The following is a 16089-nucleotide window of genomic DNA, read 5'->3' as shown; positions in this document are numbered from 1 at the left end:
GGGTCAAGCTGATTAATCTCTCTAACATATCCGTTTATCACTTTAATTAGGCCTCCTTTGAAGTCTTAAGTAACCTAATTTAAATATCAACCCTTTTTTTCCTATTCATCAAATTCAAAATCTACAAACTTGATAGAAATTTCTTTATAATTTCTAAAACACTAGAGCGATACTGTTTTGAATTGTTTATCAAAACATATTTTATAAGGTTGGTGAGAAGACACCATCACGTTTTAGTTTTCGGATCTTTTTTTTTTATTTCTCTACTTAAAACTTTTCTGAACCTTTATATAAGAATGATTATTGGCTTGAACTTTATATGGCCGACTAGATAAGGTCATTAAACTTAATAATCGCTGAGATGGTTGTGATTTTTGCACTGGTCTTATGCTTGTACTATTACATGTATGCTCTGAGTTCACATAGTTTTTAGGACAATTTTTTTTTTTTAATAGATAGATAGAAATTGGATCGTTGGATATAATATTGGTTGGGGTTAAATATTATTTTCAAATATTGGTGAATAAGGTTTAACCAAATATAGTTTAGTTTAGACAAATGTTGTACCGTCACGGATATTTTGATTTAGATAAATTACTTACCATTATTTTTTAGTTTTTAACTCTTAGTCATTTGGACAGATTCTAGAGAGTATGAATTTTTTTTTTCCGTCTGGGAAATATATATTAGAATGATAAAGAGTTCTTCAATACAACATAACACAACCTTGATAAAAATTAATGCCGGAAGAAAAAGGAGAAATCTCCGGAAGCTAAAGCCCAAAAAAGGGAAACCAAAGCTGGCAGGTAGCAAACCTCCAGATACGAGGATTAAACATCATGATAAAGAAAAGACAAAAACCTAAGGAATCAATTCACTTGAGAAGCGAGCAAAACCCAAAGCACAAAAAACTGCCCACTGAAACGGAGTGAAACCCACAAAGCTTCCCATAGCACAGGTAAACGCTGGAGAGAACCCAATAGACCGGAAGGGGTATATACTTAGATAGCCCACCGTAGACAACCCTTCATCAAGACCGACAGGAGCGAAAGCAGGACTCAAACGATAACATAGAAACAGAAGCCACCAATATCAGGACATACAGAGAACAGCCGAGGAAAGCGAGCAAAAACTAAGCACAAGGAAAAAAACCTTGAGATTCGACCAGAGACAAGCCAAGGAAGACAAACACCTCTTACACACGGACCCTCGTCGACCCATCTTCAGCCATCTACAGACATAAAACTGGTAACCTCCTCGCAAGAGAAAAGATGAAAGTCGAATCCACTGCTTGCCTAGAACCTATATCACAACTCAAAAGAGCCACAAAAGAAGGCTAGTAGATGACGAGCAACAAACTACCATCCGATTGACCAGCAATTGGAACGAAACCTAGCCTGCCCAGCAAACACGACCAATCCAGCAGACCCAACAAAGCAGATGAATCTATAATGGCCAAAACAATTATATGGGTAAGACCATATTCTACTCAAGTGTTAGCACTAGATTTGTATGTGGTTATGTATCGAATACAAAAAACATTTTGCAGATGAGTGGTTAGGAAACCAAAGAATTCACTATTTCTCCAATCAATATCAACCTATATATTAATATGATCATGATTTTTGTATACCTTTTATATTTATAATAATCTTATCTTGTTCGCACATAGAAAATAATAATAAAATCTAGTCAGCTTCTTATAAAATATCGTTAAAATGGTTAAAAATATATGTGGCTCGAATCTGCTAGGTATGGCGTCGAACTTTCTTTGGTCCATCGTGGATGATCAAGAGTTTAGTGTTTTTCTATTTGGTATAAGATTTGATCAGTAAAAATAATGCAGATTAGTGAAGGCAAAATAAATAAAATTTTAGCGTGATACATATAAAATCATTTGTTGTGTTCATATATATTAATATTAAATATGTATATCGCAAATGTTATACATATATACATATATAAATTCCTATAACATAGTTTTTGTGGTACAGTTGTACAAGTATGATTATTAGTTATAAAATGGTCTATAAAACTGTTTATTGTGTTCAAAATATTACGTTGACTTATAATGGATAACAAATTTATAATATGATGAAGAGCTAAAATATTTTGTAGTTATTATGTAGACAGACCGCTAAAAAGAGAGCCAATTCTGGTATTTACTTAGTTAAAATATCTATGTAATTGTTTGCACAACAAAAGTATTAATTATTATTGTTTTACACTTTCGGTTTGACCGTAGTTTAGAAGTTAATGTCGGAAATGGACCTCTAAAATTGATGGCTAATCGTGATATTTGATAAAAGTCTGCGTCAAATTCAGGGTGCAAATGGACCCACCTTGTGGTTACCTCTCCAACTCTCCATTCATCCAATTATCTTTACGGAATCACTAATTAAGTATTTGATTATTGATTATTGATTTTAATTTTGTACTATGTAGTACTATTTATTTATAAACTGTGCATCATCATGTACAAACCAAATTGCTTACATGCAAAACAAGGTGATGCACATGTTAACAATAATATGGTTTATTTGATCTTGTCTATGGGAGGTGGTTTACTCTTATTGCATTCTGAAAGGGCAAAACTATGTTTACATTCTATCGAAAGCCTAATTAGCTAATTTAGAAACTGAACATGAGATCGAAATCTTTAATGGAATGTACATATATATATATATATATATATATTTAAAATGCAAACCTAATTGAGAAGTTCACAAAATTTCAAAGACATGTCTTTTATTTAGAAGAAAAAAAAAAAAAAAGAGAGAGGAGGGAGAAAAATTGCCAGTTTTAATGGGCTGCCATTGTGATATTTTCCTAATCAGAACCATTTCTTTTCTTAGCACTAATCTTTTTTTTCTTTTTTTTTTAGCACTAATCTTATTTATTAGCAACTAGTGGATGGATTGATGTGAAACTCCGAATCTTTGGTACGCCTTGGTTTAGTTCTTGCCGTGCACGAGAGAGAACCGGCCGGACAAAATCTATTACATTTTTTATCTTACCCCAAATACAATGTACACCAAGGTATATTTGAGTATATTTAATTTTACAATATATCAAAATCTATATACTATAACTTCATTATAAACCATGACCGTTAGTTACACAATTGTTGTTGTGTAGTCTCAAAATCATCTCCACATATAAAACATTAAAGAATCTATTTGTGTTCAGTTTTGACGAGAAAACTTTCTCGTCATTTATACCTAATTTCCTTCCTACTAATCATGAACTTGCATATGTTGAATATTTATGATTTTATGTCATTGCCCACAGTTTATGTGCTTGTTTTAGTCCATTTAACAATGATTCATGTATCTCACCGTCCATTTCTCTTTTTCCTTTATTTTCTTTAAATGGGAGATTCTTCTCTCTTTTTTTTCATGTGCACTAATTATGAAATCTATATGGTATTTCATCAAATACATAAGAAACCAAAAAAGATACTAGTGAAGGAACTTTAGAAAGAAAATAAATATAAATTCGAACGGTCATAAAACTACAAGCTTCTTATGAATATAAATACTGGTAATTACCTAAATAATAAGATTTGACAAATCGACAAGCTCTACGTGGAATCGCGTCACTTTGTTGACATCCATTTCTAATATATTCTTAGTTAATATGGATAGATATGTTACATCATACATGGTATCATTTTAATATATAGCAGCAACTCTAACCATAAAGTATTCCAAATTGTTCTGATATAATTCCCAGCTTCGTCCGTTCCGATAAATGCAGAATGAATGTTGACAAAGAAAAAGAAAAAAAAAGAAATCTGAATTTTAAAAAATCATATAATAAAAAAAGGATGGGAACAAAATGGTATGGGGTATTGGATCGTGTCACGCATTTTAACAGACGTGAATGTAAAGAATGGGATAATTATAAGTTCACACCAAATTTCACCCAATGCATGCTTTTATTGTATGAATGCGTACGTTTATACATTTTAAATTTAACGAGTCTCTATTTCATAAAGTTTCATAAAATTTAAACTTTATAAAAGAGATTTTTATGAAAAAAGAAAAGTAAAAGATAATGTAACCACAAAATGACTGGTTAAAGTGAACACTGGGCTTAAAGCTTTTATTGTATGATTAGAAACGGCAAGAAAAATAGAACAAACAGAATTGGAATTGACCTAACGAGGGAGGAAAAAAGTAATTTCAAATACATCGATTGACAAAACAGTACACGTAGGACGTTGCTAGAGGCCCAACGCCTAATCCTGTAATCCATATAATCCCAAATGTTGACATTTCATTAAATTTATTTATAAGTTTTTTTTTTTTTTTGTCAAAGAAATTTATTTATAAGTAAGACTATGTAGTTACGAAAGCACACACTTATCATTTATGATAAATGGAAAATGAAAATGAAAATGGGACAATTTTCTAAGCAACTGATATAGTTTTCTTCTATGGCACTCAATATTTATTGTCAAGTCAATTAAAGCTGTTGCTATGTTCTACAAAAAAAACAGACGGTCCAACACGACGAGTTGATATTTTGACCCAACACTTCATTTTCAGTTAAACTATGAAGTCAGATCGAACAACACATTAATTCTTTGATCTATTGAATGACCTAAAAGCTGTTAAAATTTGTTGGTCTCACTAAGTTTTCTACCTACTCTCTTATTTGATCGAAACATAAAAATGAATGTAAGAGAATAAAAATTTTAAGGCCCAAGTATAAAATGAATGATAATACACATATTGATATTGGGTTGGTTTTGGCCCATTAGATGTAAGGCCCAATAGTTATAAACATTATTCCTGTAGGTCCAATTCAGCTTGTTTTGGCCTTTGGGACACTTGATCAAAAAGAATATAAACCAATTAAGAAGTAATAAAATTTATCAAAGAAATTTTCAACATAGAGGTAATGTATTGAATCATATTTTTAATCTGCCTTTTGATTCAACCTTTTTCATTTTTTTCTTTCTTTTTTACTAAAAAAGATAAACAAGCATAGCATTGTTGATAATACAGTATTGTATAGTGACCCGTGTTGATAGTTAACATGAATTCGAATTCAAAATTTACTGTCCATTGTAATAAATGTGATAAATAACAGATGTTGAAAAGATTAAAACTCATTGAATAATGAATACCAAAATATTTTTAGTAGAATTAATACAATTAAGTACGACGAGAAAGAGAACAAAAAAAAACCAAAAATATAGGTTGGGTTTCAATATGACGTGGAAAATTTATGGAAGTTTGCGCAATTGGTAGGTGGGGAAAACTTGGAGTCTTCAACAACAAGGTTTGGTGGGAAACTGCGGATGGGTTTAATTAATTAGTACTTGTAATTTTTTTTTTTTTACATTGCTTAATTAGTACTTCTAATTTTTATGAATCGGAATCAGCATGAGTTAATAGTAACCGAACCTGTGAGCAGTTTCTCATCCTTTTTTTTGTGTATAGGATATTGTATTTTTCGTTAACTAAACCTAATTTATGTTCGTTATACTAACACTATCTATCGAATAAATTAGTATAAAAAACAAACACACACACGTAGATAAAACAAAACACAGACAACATACCGAAGAAAAAGGATTACGGAAGCGCATGAATTAACTCATCTCAGAATTATTGAAGTTCATCATTGTACTATCACTAACGGCACAACAGTAACATTCCAAATAAAGCTAAAATATGGTACACTGCTAGTGCTTCTCATAAGGAAATAATAATAGTCTACCACACAAAATCAGGTAACAAGATTTTGTAAAAACATACACGAAATATTTTACTTTCACGAAACAATGATAATGTTCATCAGTAGTTTTGTTATATCAGTAAAAAGCTAGATATCAATATCCTTTGAAACATTATTGGTTATTTCGGATTTCATATAGTGGGCTTCGAATTTAGAGTATTAAGTATAATATGAATTGTCAACATAGGAAATCTAGTTATAACTACGCACATGCTTGGGAGGTACCGAATCTTTACTTTTTACATAATCAGTGAGAGACGTTGGTAGGTACGGTACAGTGTGTTGCGTAAATATATGTTTAAAGTGTGTGTCCGTGTGTATATATACACCACACGCACGAAGGCATGCACACGTACAAGTCACCCGTGAGTCAATAAACCAAAGAGTTCGAGTGATTGCGTGCCACGTGCGAGGTTCTCTACTCCAGATGTTTCATCAAGTTTTGTCGTAATCTTTCTTCTATTAACTCATAGTTAGTTGCGTGGATTCTCCTCCTCTAATATTTTACATCTTCTTCTATAAGTAGCTAGGGTTCCTCCTTCACAGAAATATCCTCTTTCTTTTTGGTAACCAATAGAATAATAATATTGGGATGGGTTATATACGGTGGACATCAGAAGATGAAGATGAAGAGTGATTGGATTCGATGCTAGGCTTGACAAAGTGAGCAATCTTATGTGTTCTCATCTTTGTTTCGTTGTCTGTTCGACCTTGGTCTCGATCTCTCCTTAAAACCCTAATACGTTATCGTTTATTTCATTCATCTATCCTTCTTATGATCATCATACATGGTATCGGTTTATGATTGATGGGGTAGATAGATGATCGAAACTTTTGATTTCTGAGGCTTTTTTTTTTTTTTTAAACATTTAGTATACCAGATATTACTAGTACACACATACATACTGACACGATAGTCTATTTGATGATTAAGTCTTTACGTTCGTATACATACGGATTTCCCTTTCTTTTGCATAAAATCTTAGATTATCGTAGGCATGCGGATTTACAATAAGAAAGATGATTGTCTATGGAATTTAATGACATAAAAGGACCTAAAATATGGAAACCTTCTTCTGTAAATCATTTGAATGATTCGGTTGGAGGAAAATATATATTCCACCGAATAGGATAGTTTCATGTAGAGACTACATTATTACATATTGACGTGAGAGAGTTCCATGTAACTAAGCATGCGCTTGATGAATAAACACATAAGCAAAACCATGAGCATAAACATATACGTATACATGATTAACTGTGCTGGTATTGTATATGGATATCATGAGATTGAAAAAGTAGCAATAACAAAGTATACAGTTTATTAGAGTCGTTAATTCCTAAGGTCATTTGATCTCCATTTTCCCCGTATCGATATGTTTTTTTTTTACTTTTTTTTTTTTTAATTTTAATTCTGTGGAGGGAAGTTACATCTGATGTATTAACAAAAAAAGAAAGTTAAATGTGATGTTAAAGTCAAAGCCAAGGTCGAGCAGACAACGAAGATAAGATGGAACCAGATCGGGACTACTCCTTTGACAAGTGTTTGCACTGAATTCAAAAACTTTGATGGGCTTATACATATAATTATATATGTGCATGGTTCGATAGAGTAGAATAGTTAGATAGATTTTGTAATAAAGAAAAGTAATTAAAAGAAGCGAAAGATCGAGGCATATGGACCTCATACACTACCAACCCCCCCAAAACCCAACCAAACTCACATATCTTTGTTTGTCTCTTTGTCTACTCTCCAAAACCCTTCGGGTAGGTGTGCCTTCGACGCGTGATTCATGTCTTCCCACCATTCCTTTAATTTAAATTGATTTTTTATACCTTTTATCTCTATTTAGTTTGTATTTTTATAGTTCGTTTATTTTGATTGCCTAGATTTTATTCCGTTCTTTGTAACGAATTTTGACGCGGTAGGTTTGATAACTACCCACCTTGTCCATTGTAAGATTGTATGCATGCATACACATAAATGATTTAACAAAACTGCGATATACGTGAAGTACTTATACAATATTTGAACTAATCCGGTAAATATATCTTGAATTCTTGAATAAATTCAATACTAAAACGATGTCAAAACCAACAAAAAAAATGATGGCATTATAGTTGCGTTATCTAATAATAAAACTGAGTATTATTGTAAATTCTCCAATACAATTTTATTAATGTTTCCGATATATTAGACTTTTTCTTTTATCAATTCTAACTACTACATCTTTCTCTTTTGTCATGAATCCGATGCAGAAGTAGACAAGTAGTTAATAGCTAGTGACTTAAAAAAATAACATAAAAATAGACAATAATCGTTGAATAGCAAAAAATAAACATTACCGATCGAGATGGAACAACATCTTAAGGTATCTCCAAATACGTGCATAAGCCAAGAAAGCTGAAACCATGTTTCCCATTTCAGTATTTCACATGCGTCTCATCCATATGACAAACTCTTGTAGTCTTGGACAGTAAAAAAAATGTTAATACCGAAGAGGTTTCATTGGGTAAAAAAGGTTTCGCTTAACATAAAACTTGTGATTTGTGAATGGTATGATAGGTTAATGACTGAGTCATTGAACTACAAAAACAATAGAAGTGAATACTGTTGCAATGTATGAAAATGAAGACATTGTTTTAACTGGTTTATATTTATGACTTGTATAAGAGAGTGAACTATCTTATTCAAGTAATAAATATAGTGAAGTATCTTTTTCAGGTATTAAATATAGTAAATACTTGTAATATGTAGTGAAGCTGAAAAGAAATTTACCATGGTTTCCTTTTTAATGGAAAATATGAAATGAAGACATGTCAGTGATGTGTGACATTGAAATTCATAAAACCTTACATTATGGAGTTCCAAACGAAGTCCTACCTTAAAAAGCTACAAGTCTTAACGATTTTCTATTTTTTCCTTTAGACGTTATTCCTATTTATCTAACATTCGTCAAAATTAAAATTCACATTTTTATGTTTTTGGAGTATGATTCCGTTATACAATATAGATGTGTTAAAAGGACAATAATACACTAAATTCAGTTTTTGGTGTGTGCTTTTTTATATATAATTATTTTGCAGTAATTCTGTAAACCTAAATGTCTATGTTATTCAAACATTTGCCTATTCGGCTATTTCACTATTCTATTTATATAGATATCACTTAGACCCGTGATCGATAAAACTATTTTCCTGAAAACTTGAATCGATGATGTTTCCAGGGGCGAAGGTATATGGTCTTTATGGGGGTCAATTGACCCCAATGGATTTGTACAAATGTTTTATTTATTTGTAATTTTGTAAGCAAAATTCATAAAAATGGTTTAAAATATGTTTATTGGCCTCCATAAAATATTGTTCAAAACAGATTTTTAGTTTTAGAATAAAAATTGACCTCTGTCAAGACAATGGCTGCCTCCGCCACTGGATGTTTCGTCGGGGCGGAGGTATATGGTCTTTATGAGGGTCAATTGACCCCTATGGATTTGTACAAATTTTTTATTTATTTGTAATTTTGTAAGCAAAATTCATAAAAATGGTTTAAAATATGCTTATTGACCTCCATAAAATATTGTTCAAAACAGATTTTTAGTTTTAGAATAAAAATTGACCCCTGTCAAGACAATGGCCCTCCGCCACTGGATGTTTCGTGCTTAATTAAAATGGTAGTGCGTTTTTCATAACTCTGGAAACATGATTCTAACGCTTGCATATAAGGTGATCGATACTACAAAAAGGAAAGAGAAGTAAAAGAGCAAAAAAGAAGAACTGGTTTACAAAAGATTGCAGTTACAAAAAAAATGCAAAAAAAAAAAAAAAAAAAAAAGAAGAAAGATTGCAGCTACCAATGTGTTTTGACGTCAGTTTCAATTCAACTAACAACAACAACACTTCTCAAATGGTCTTCTTTGATGAAGTTAGGTAGGCTACGTCTGTTAAGGCCCATTAGCCCAACTATTTTACCTACATTTTTTTTTTGGTCAAAATACTTTGGGTACATTAGTTTTTATTTGATTATATAAAAAACATTAATAGAAGAAATAGACATGTTTTTAGGTGCTACTAAATGGCGAAATATTACAGTAAATTTTCATTTGATCTTAATATTATAGCAATATTTTTCATTTCAATTTATTTTATTTTTGAATGAAATGCAAAGAGACTAAAATAAAGAGTCAAACTGAAAAAATAAGGGTCCAATTCATTTTTACTGATTTATTTTGTATGTCCAATCTAATTCATTCTCACATATTTTTACGCCACTAGATATCATCTTAATTAAGTAAATATTTTAATTATATAACTGTGTAGTTTTTTTATTTTGATAAAGAATAACGGTAGCTGAATAGTTAATATTTAATGTAATTAGATGCCACTTTTTCATTAAACTGCTAGAGTATTTTTGAGAATAAAATTTCGTAATTAACGTTAGTTTTTTTGGAAAATTCGTAATTAACACTATAAACAAAACAATATTAACAATCATAATTTTAATTAATAGTTTAAACATGTTTTTATGTTAATGGTAGAAATGTGTTTTGTATGTATAATAAAACAGCGAAAAGATAGATTTAAATGTGAATTAACTAAGAAAGAAAAAATAAGGTTTTTTGTGCGCCGAAGATTACTTGTCTGCCTCAACACCAGAAGTAAAATAAAATCAAGAAACCATAACAATCTCACAGTTTCCGATTAAGATATTTAAAACCACGTGTCATGTAACGATTATGACGTGACCGTCCATTCAATCGCAGCCGTCCAATGTAAAAATATCTAAAGATTGTGCGGATAATATCTGCTTTCTTAGCATGTTCCCGAACGTTCTTGAATCTTGACATAAGATATTTTTGGAAACCCGACATCTTCTAGAACTTCTTATGTAAGAATCTAAACCGCCATTGGAACACAACTCCTATTTTATATAAACCTCAAACAACTAATCATCTCTTCGTAAAGTGTAATACTTTAAGCGTAGTACATATAAACAAATGGAAGGTGGCATTAAGCAAACGTATTACGAGATTCTCGGTGTTGCCGTTGATTCTTCGGCGGAGCAGATACGACGTGCATATCACAAGCTTGCTATGAGATGGCATCCTGACCGGTGGACGAAAGATCCTTTTAGATCTGGTGAAGCTAAAGGAAGATTTCAGCAAATTCAAGAAGCTTATTCAGGTAAATATCTGTTCAGAGTCTTTAGACTCTGTTTTGAAGTTTTTGGTTGTTGTCCGATGACTGACATTGTTGTCTGGAAACAATTTTCTTATGTTTAGTTTTGTCGGATGAGAGGAAACGAAGCTTGTACGACGTTGGACTGTATGATTCTGGTGAAGATGAGGTATATGGTTACTTCAAATTCTGATTTTTGTAAGAGATTTAGAATTCGTTTTGTTCATTACAAAAAGCTGATGTGTCTCTGTTTTGTTTATTACAAACAGGGATACTTTGATTTTGTTCAAGAGATGGTGTCACTTATGGCTCAGACTAGAAGAGAGGTAAAGCTCATTTCTGCACCTAAATTCACCGATATTGTTTTATTTCTTCTCTCACACGTTAACGGTTGGCGTGCAGGAAAAGCAATATAGCTTGGAGGAGTTGCAGACAATGGTCGATGACATGGTCTATGAGTTCCAATCAGAACCATTGTTCCAGAACCAGTCAATGGGAATGAATTTCGACTTGAACCAACCGGCTGATTGGCATTCACAGATGTCTCTACCGCTTTCAAGCTTTGAGTTCTATCCGCAGAGCAGCTACTGAACAGAATCTGATATCTGAATCTTGCATATTTTTGATTAGCATCTCTAGGAGACTCGGACCCATGGCTAGTGAAGAATCACTGTCTCGGGTTTTTTCAGCAGATGGACAACTCTGGCTTTCAAGTCTCAACACTTCTGTGACTTCTGATACAAGAAATAGAGTCTGCTTTAGGGTTTTCACGTTTTGTTGTTTTGGATAAAGTAGCATGGGGAATTTTGCTAGCGGAACAATGTTCGTTACGAAGCATAGATCTGTAATTGCTTTTTTCTAATGCTTCTGTACTGTAACAACCTTTTTTCATATACCAAAACAATGGCATTTGGACAATCTTTTAACAAAAAAAAGGGAAGAAACAATGGCACATATATGGCCCAAATCATCGGTTTCAGGTCAATTTGAGGTACTAATTTCGATAATGGGCTCAAGTCTTTATTCCGAACCAATTTTGATATGGGCTAGAGTCCAGATTCCACCACCAAGGCACCAACTTTATCATTTTCTTAACAGAAAATAAGAGCATTACAATTCGTGTAATTATTGGAATTTATATCGGTAAAAAAACTTGGGACCAAATTGCGTAGCGTAGTCGGTGGCCGTAAGCATTCTACGACAAAATTTATTTTAATTATTAGTCAACTCAATTCATTTATTCTCACTGCATGTGCAATGACTACCAAAAGAACCAAGTCATGGAAAACAGTATAGAGACGGTGTTGTATAGTCTTTCCCAAATTATTAATTATCAACTATTACCAAATCTTTTTAACAAAACAAAAAAAAACTATTACCAAATCATAACGCTTTTTTTCTTTCTCATCTAGTACAATGCAATTAAGAGTTATCATATGATAGAAAAAGCGACCAATTCACGCTTTAGCAAAGATGTTTACACACTACACAATCATATACATATACGCTTTTAATTTTCAAATCAGATTACAATCAATCATTGTGTCATCAAACGTTCTTATTATTGGTAACAATTATTTGGAAGTCTTTTAAGTGTATAAACCATCTGTATATTTTATTTTTGGGTGGACGACGGTGGATTAAAGGCTAATAATTCCACCATTGTTACATTTAATTATATTTCAAGTAACACGATTATATGTTATATGGTCCATGTGGGACCCCTTAATTCAAGCTCCAACTCACATGTAAAAGCCAACTTCACTATAGAATATTAGAATGTATTCTTCTTCTTCTTTCTTTATTCTTGCATGTTGTAAAGTATTTTTGAAATCCTATTAAAAGAATTTTAAAAAAAGAAACAAGTAGACAGAAATATATAGTCTTGAAGAAGTATATCAGTCCCATGCACCCTCTTACCAAACCACCTCACCAAATTTTCAACTCTTTTTCATTTCTAACAAGAGAATCTTCCCAAACCTCTCTTTATTTCGATTCTCCGAGACCAAAAAAAACATATAACAACTCTCACCATGCCGGAGAAAACTCGCCATACAAAGGCTCTCACGGCCACTATCCTCACGGCGATGGCGTTTCTCGCGTTTCCAATGATCATCAACGCTTCAGATTCATCAACCAATAGAAAACTCGAAGAGGATCCAATAAAATGCACACCTTGTCTCCAAAACATTCCTCCTCCACCGCCATCACCTCCACCGCCGTCTCCAGCTTGTCCTCCACCACCACTGCCTCCTTCACCGCCAAAGAAGTCTTATTGTCCACCACCTCCGTCCACTTACATATACATGACTGGTCCACCAGGAGAGTTGTATCCCATTGATCAGCAGTTTGGAGCGGCTGCTGCAAAAAGGTTTACGGTGGTGAAGATCTTAGGCCTGATCGCGTTTGGAGTTATGAGTTTCTTGATGATCATGAACTGATGTTGTTTCGTTGACTCGTTGTTTATCGTTTCATAGATTCGTTTACTTTTGACGGATGGGTATATGTTGTTCAGATAACTCTTAATTAATGATTATCCGATAAATTGTCGATTGTGCATTTTCTCTTTGGTTAGGATCACTTGATTTCGGTTGATTCTCGAGTGGCCATGATTTTTTTTAAAACCATATTCTTTAAATAAAAGTTATAAGTGCAAGAATTCAAAAGAGACATTTATATAAAATTCTGGCTAGGAGCAAAGTAAAGTTAATTAGGTAGGGAATTTCAGATGAAGAAGCTGTAAAAAGATTATTACATTGATAAAGATTCAAGAAAAGTCAAAACCATGTTTTCTTGGGTCAACGTCAAAATACTAAACTAAAAGCTTGGTAATAGAAATAAGAGGTTCAAGTTAGACATATGAGAGTGAGAAAACTACCTTCCACCAAAACAAAGGCACAAAGAACCGACCTTGACGTGACATGTATAATTTGATTCTCTTAACTACAACACTAATTAATTGTTCTTTATTTAAATTTTGTAGTTATGCTTTTTGTCCCTCTCTTTTTTATTATTTCGACGTCTGCTAGTTTTTTTATTTACATCGCTAATTGTTCTTTTATATCTTGTAGTTTTTAGGATTTTTATATCTTTTATATCAAGTTAGATATATGATGTGGCTTTTTTTTTTTTCACGCCGTGGGAAAAATTAAATATTTCTGTGGTTTTTAGTTAGTTTTTATAGTTTTTTCATAATGGAGCCATAACAAAAAGAATAAAGCATTTGGTAACTCTCCAAGACAATTAGTGGACGTCAATATAAAAAGATAGCCATAAAGTGTGTTGATAGAATATCAAATATTTCTCACATGATAGTAGCTTAGTAGTCATTATTTTGTTAGTAGCTTAGTAGTCATTATTTTGTTATTAAACCCATAAATCAATTTTCAGTGGATATCTTTAAGTTTTAGTACTAAAAATATAGTATTATATAACGACTAAGACAATATATAAAACAAAACGACTACACACTGTAAAAAAGAGTACTTTAAAACTCGCATTTGATAAACTCAATCCTTTAAGATCCCTCTATTTCTAGCCTTTCAAAGAAACATGTGCCTTTAAATTCTCTAAACTGGACTTATACTGAACATTATCAGCTACCAAACATTATCAAATGTCGTCAAAAATCAATACGTACATTGCCAATTTTATTATAAAGAAATTTCTCTATTATTTTTGTTAAACATTTAAGTAATTTAATGATTGTTCTCTTTTTCTCTCTTAAGTATACATATGGGTGGAGAACGAGACAACGATTGGCTACTTACCAAACTGTACCATGAAATATATAACTAGAGGTTCATCGTGGTAAATTGTAGACTATTTTTGGTGAAAAATAAAAATTTTAGTATCTGGTTCGAGTAAGAAGCTAGCTACCTCTAACAATAACTCGAGAACCTTGAATTTTATATCACTAAACCAAGTAGTGCAATTTTACATTTTACAAACATAGATATTTAGATAATTCAATGGTTGAGTAATTCTGGTTTCGGACCCAAACCTGAAATTTCCATTATATCAAGCAGTGGCCCAATTTGCTTAAACAAGGACAAAACTATACAGCCAAGTATCATAATTTACAAGACAACAAGTGTATCGTAGCCACAAGACACGTTCAATCTCATTGACCTTTGTTAGTCGCCACTATTCAAAATTCTCATCACTAGTCGTTTGTCTTAACTCATATAAAACAATTTATATTAATAACCACTCACTTTACGATTTCACTCAGACTCAAGAAGAAAGAAAGTCTCTAAAAACTTCCTCTTTCTCTTACACAAACATATACTTTCTTCTTTACCATTAAACAAATCTTTCATAAAAGATTTGGCCATGAGTAAACGTTACGGTCACCTCAAAAGTCTATTGTTCGTGTTTTATCTTGTCAACTTCCCCTTCATAACCATATCACAGACGCCATGTCCGTACCCTTGTTACCCTCCACCAATAGCCGGTACTGGCTCCACTCAACCGGCCGGTTATTATCCTCAACCGACCGGTTACTATCCTCCCCCATCGTCGAGTAATGTACCAAATTACCCTTCTCCACCTTATTACGGAGGTAGTCCCGGCGGGGGATATAACGGTCCTCCACCGCCGGACCCTATCTTGCCTTATTTCCCGTTCTACTACAGAAAACCTCCTCATCAGACGGATCAGTCATCGTCTTCCGTGAAATCAACGGTCAAGATCGTAACGGTGGCAAATCTTTTTGCGGTACTTATGTTTTTTTCTTGGTAACGTTTTGTTTATGGTATAATTTTAACTTTCTATAGTTGAAACTTTTATGTTACAGTGTATAACTATAAGAGTACATGCTCCAGTTTTGGAAATTGTGGTGGCTATGCATTTTCCAAAAAAGAGGAATTAATTGAAACATTTGTTCAGTTTTATTATTTATTTTTAATCTCTTCTTATATTTGTTAATCTTTCAATAGGAATTATGATTAGCCACAAAATAGTTGAGTAAATTCTAGTTTAAGTGTATAAACAGTCTTTAGTGCAAGCAAAGTTAGATTAGTTCATCAAAGTTAGATTACTAAGGTACTAAGGTTGCCATTTGCAATCCCGGTAAAATATGATATTTTTTCGATACGTGTTTGCTCTTGATAAACAGAGTGAAAGCAGAACATCTCAGGTTCGTGTGGGTTGTATGTGGTT

At 32.5% G+C, this 16089-nt stretch overlaps 3 protein-coding genes across 3 annotated transcripts; all 3 read left to right on the top strand.

Annotated features, from left to right (window-relative positions):
- Positions 1 to 10690: 10690 nt before the first annotated feature.
- LOC9324875 (chaperone protein DnaJ) lies at positions 10691 to 11861 on the top strand. The gene is made up of 4 exons (XM_021010337.1): positions 10691 to 10932; positions 11031 to 11095; positions 11196 to 11252; positions 11329 to 11861. The coding sequence occupies exons 1-4, from the start codon at positions 10746 to 10748 to the stop codon at positions 11515 to 11517; spliced, it is 498 nt and encodes a 165-aa protein (XP_020865996.1). The 5' UTR covers positions 10691 to 10745; the 3' UTR covers positions 11518 to 11861.
- Positions 11862 to 12700: 839 nt separating this feature from the next.
- On the top strand, positions 12701 to 13565 carry LOC9324874 (leucine-rich repeat extensin-like protein 3). The gene has a single exon (XM_021010338.1). It carries the CDS (start codon positions 12960 to 12962, stop codon positions 13365 to 13367), a length of 408 nt encoding a protein of 135 aa, XP_020865997.1. The 5' UTR covers positions 12701 to 12959; the 3' UTR covers positions 13368 to 13565.
- Positions 13566 to 15161: 1596 nt separating this feature from the next.
- Positions 15162 to 15835, top strand: LOC9323407 (extensin-2). The gene has a single exon (XM_002888764.2). The coding sequence runs from the start codon at positions 15262 to 15264 to the stop codon at positions 15667 to 15669; it is 408 nt and encodes a 135-aa protein (XP_002888810.1). The 5' UTR covers positions 15162 to 15261; the 3' UTR covers positions 15670 to 15835.
- The last annotated feature ends 254 nt before the right edge of the window (positions 15836 to 16089 follow it).

This window comes from Arabidopsis lyrata (assembly GCF_000004255.2).
Source record: "Arabidopsis lyrata subsp. lyrata unplaced genomic scaffold ARALYscaffold_2, whole genome shotgun sequence".
Taxonomy (NCBI): Eukaryota; Viridiplantae; Streptophyta; class Magnoliopsida; order Brassicales; family Brassicaceae; genus Arabidopsis; species Arabidopsis lyrata.
This window is presented reverse-complemented; position numbering and strand designations above follow the sequence as displayed.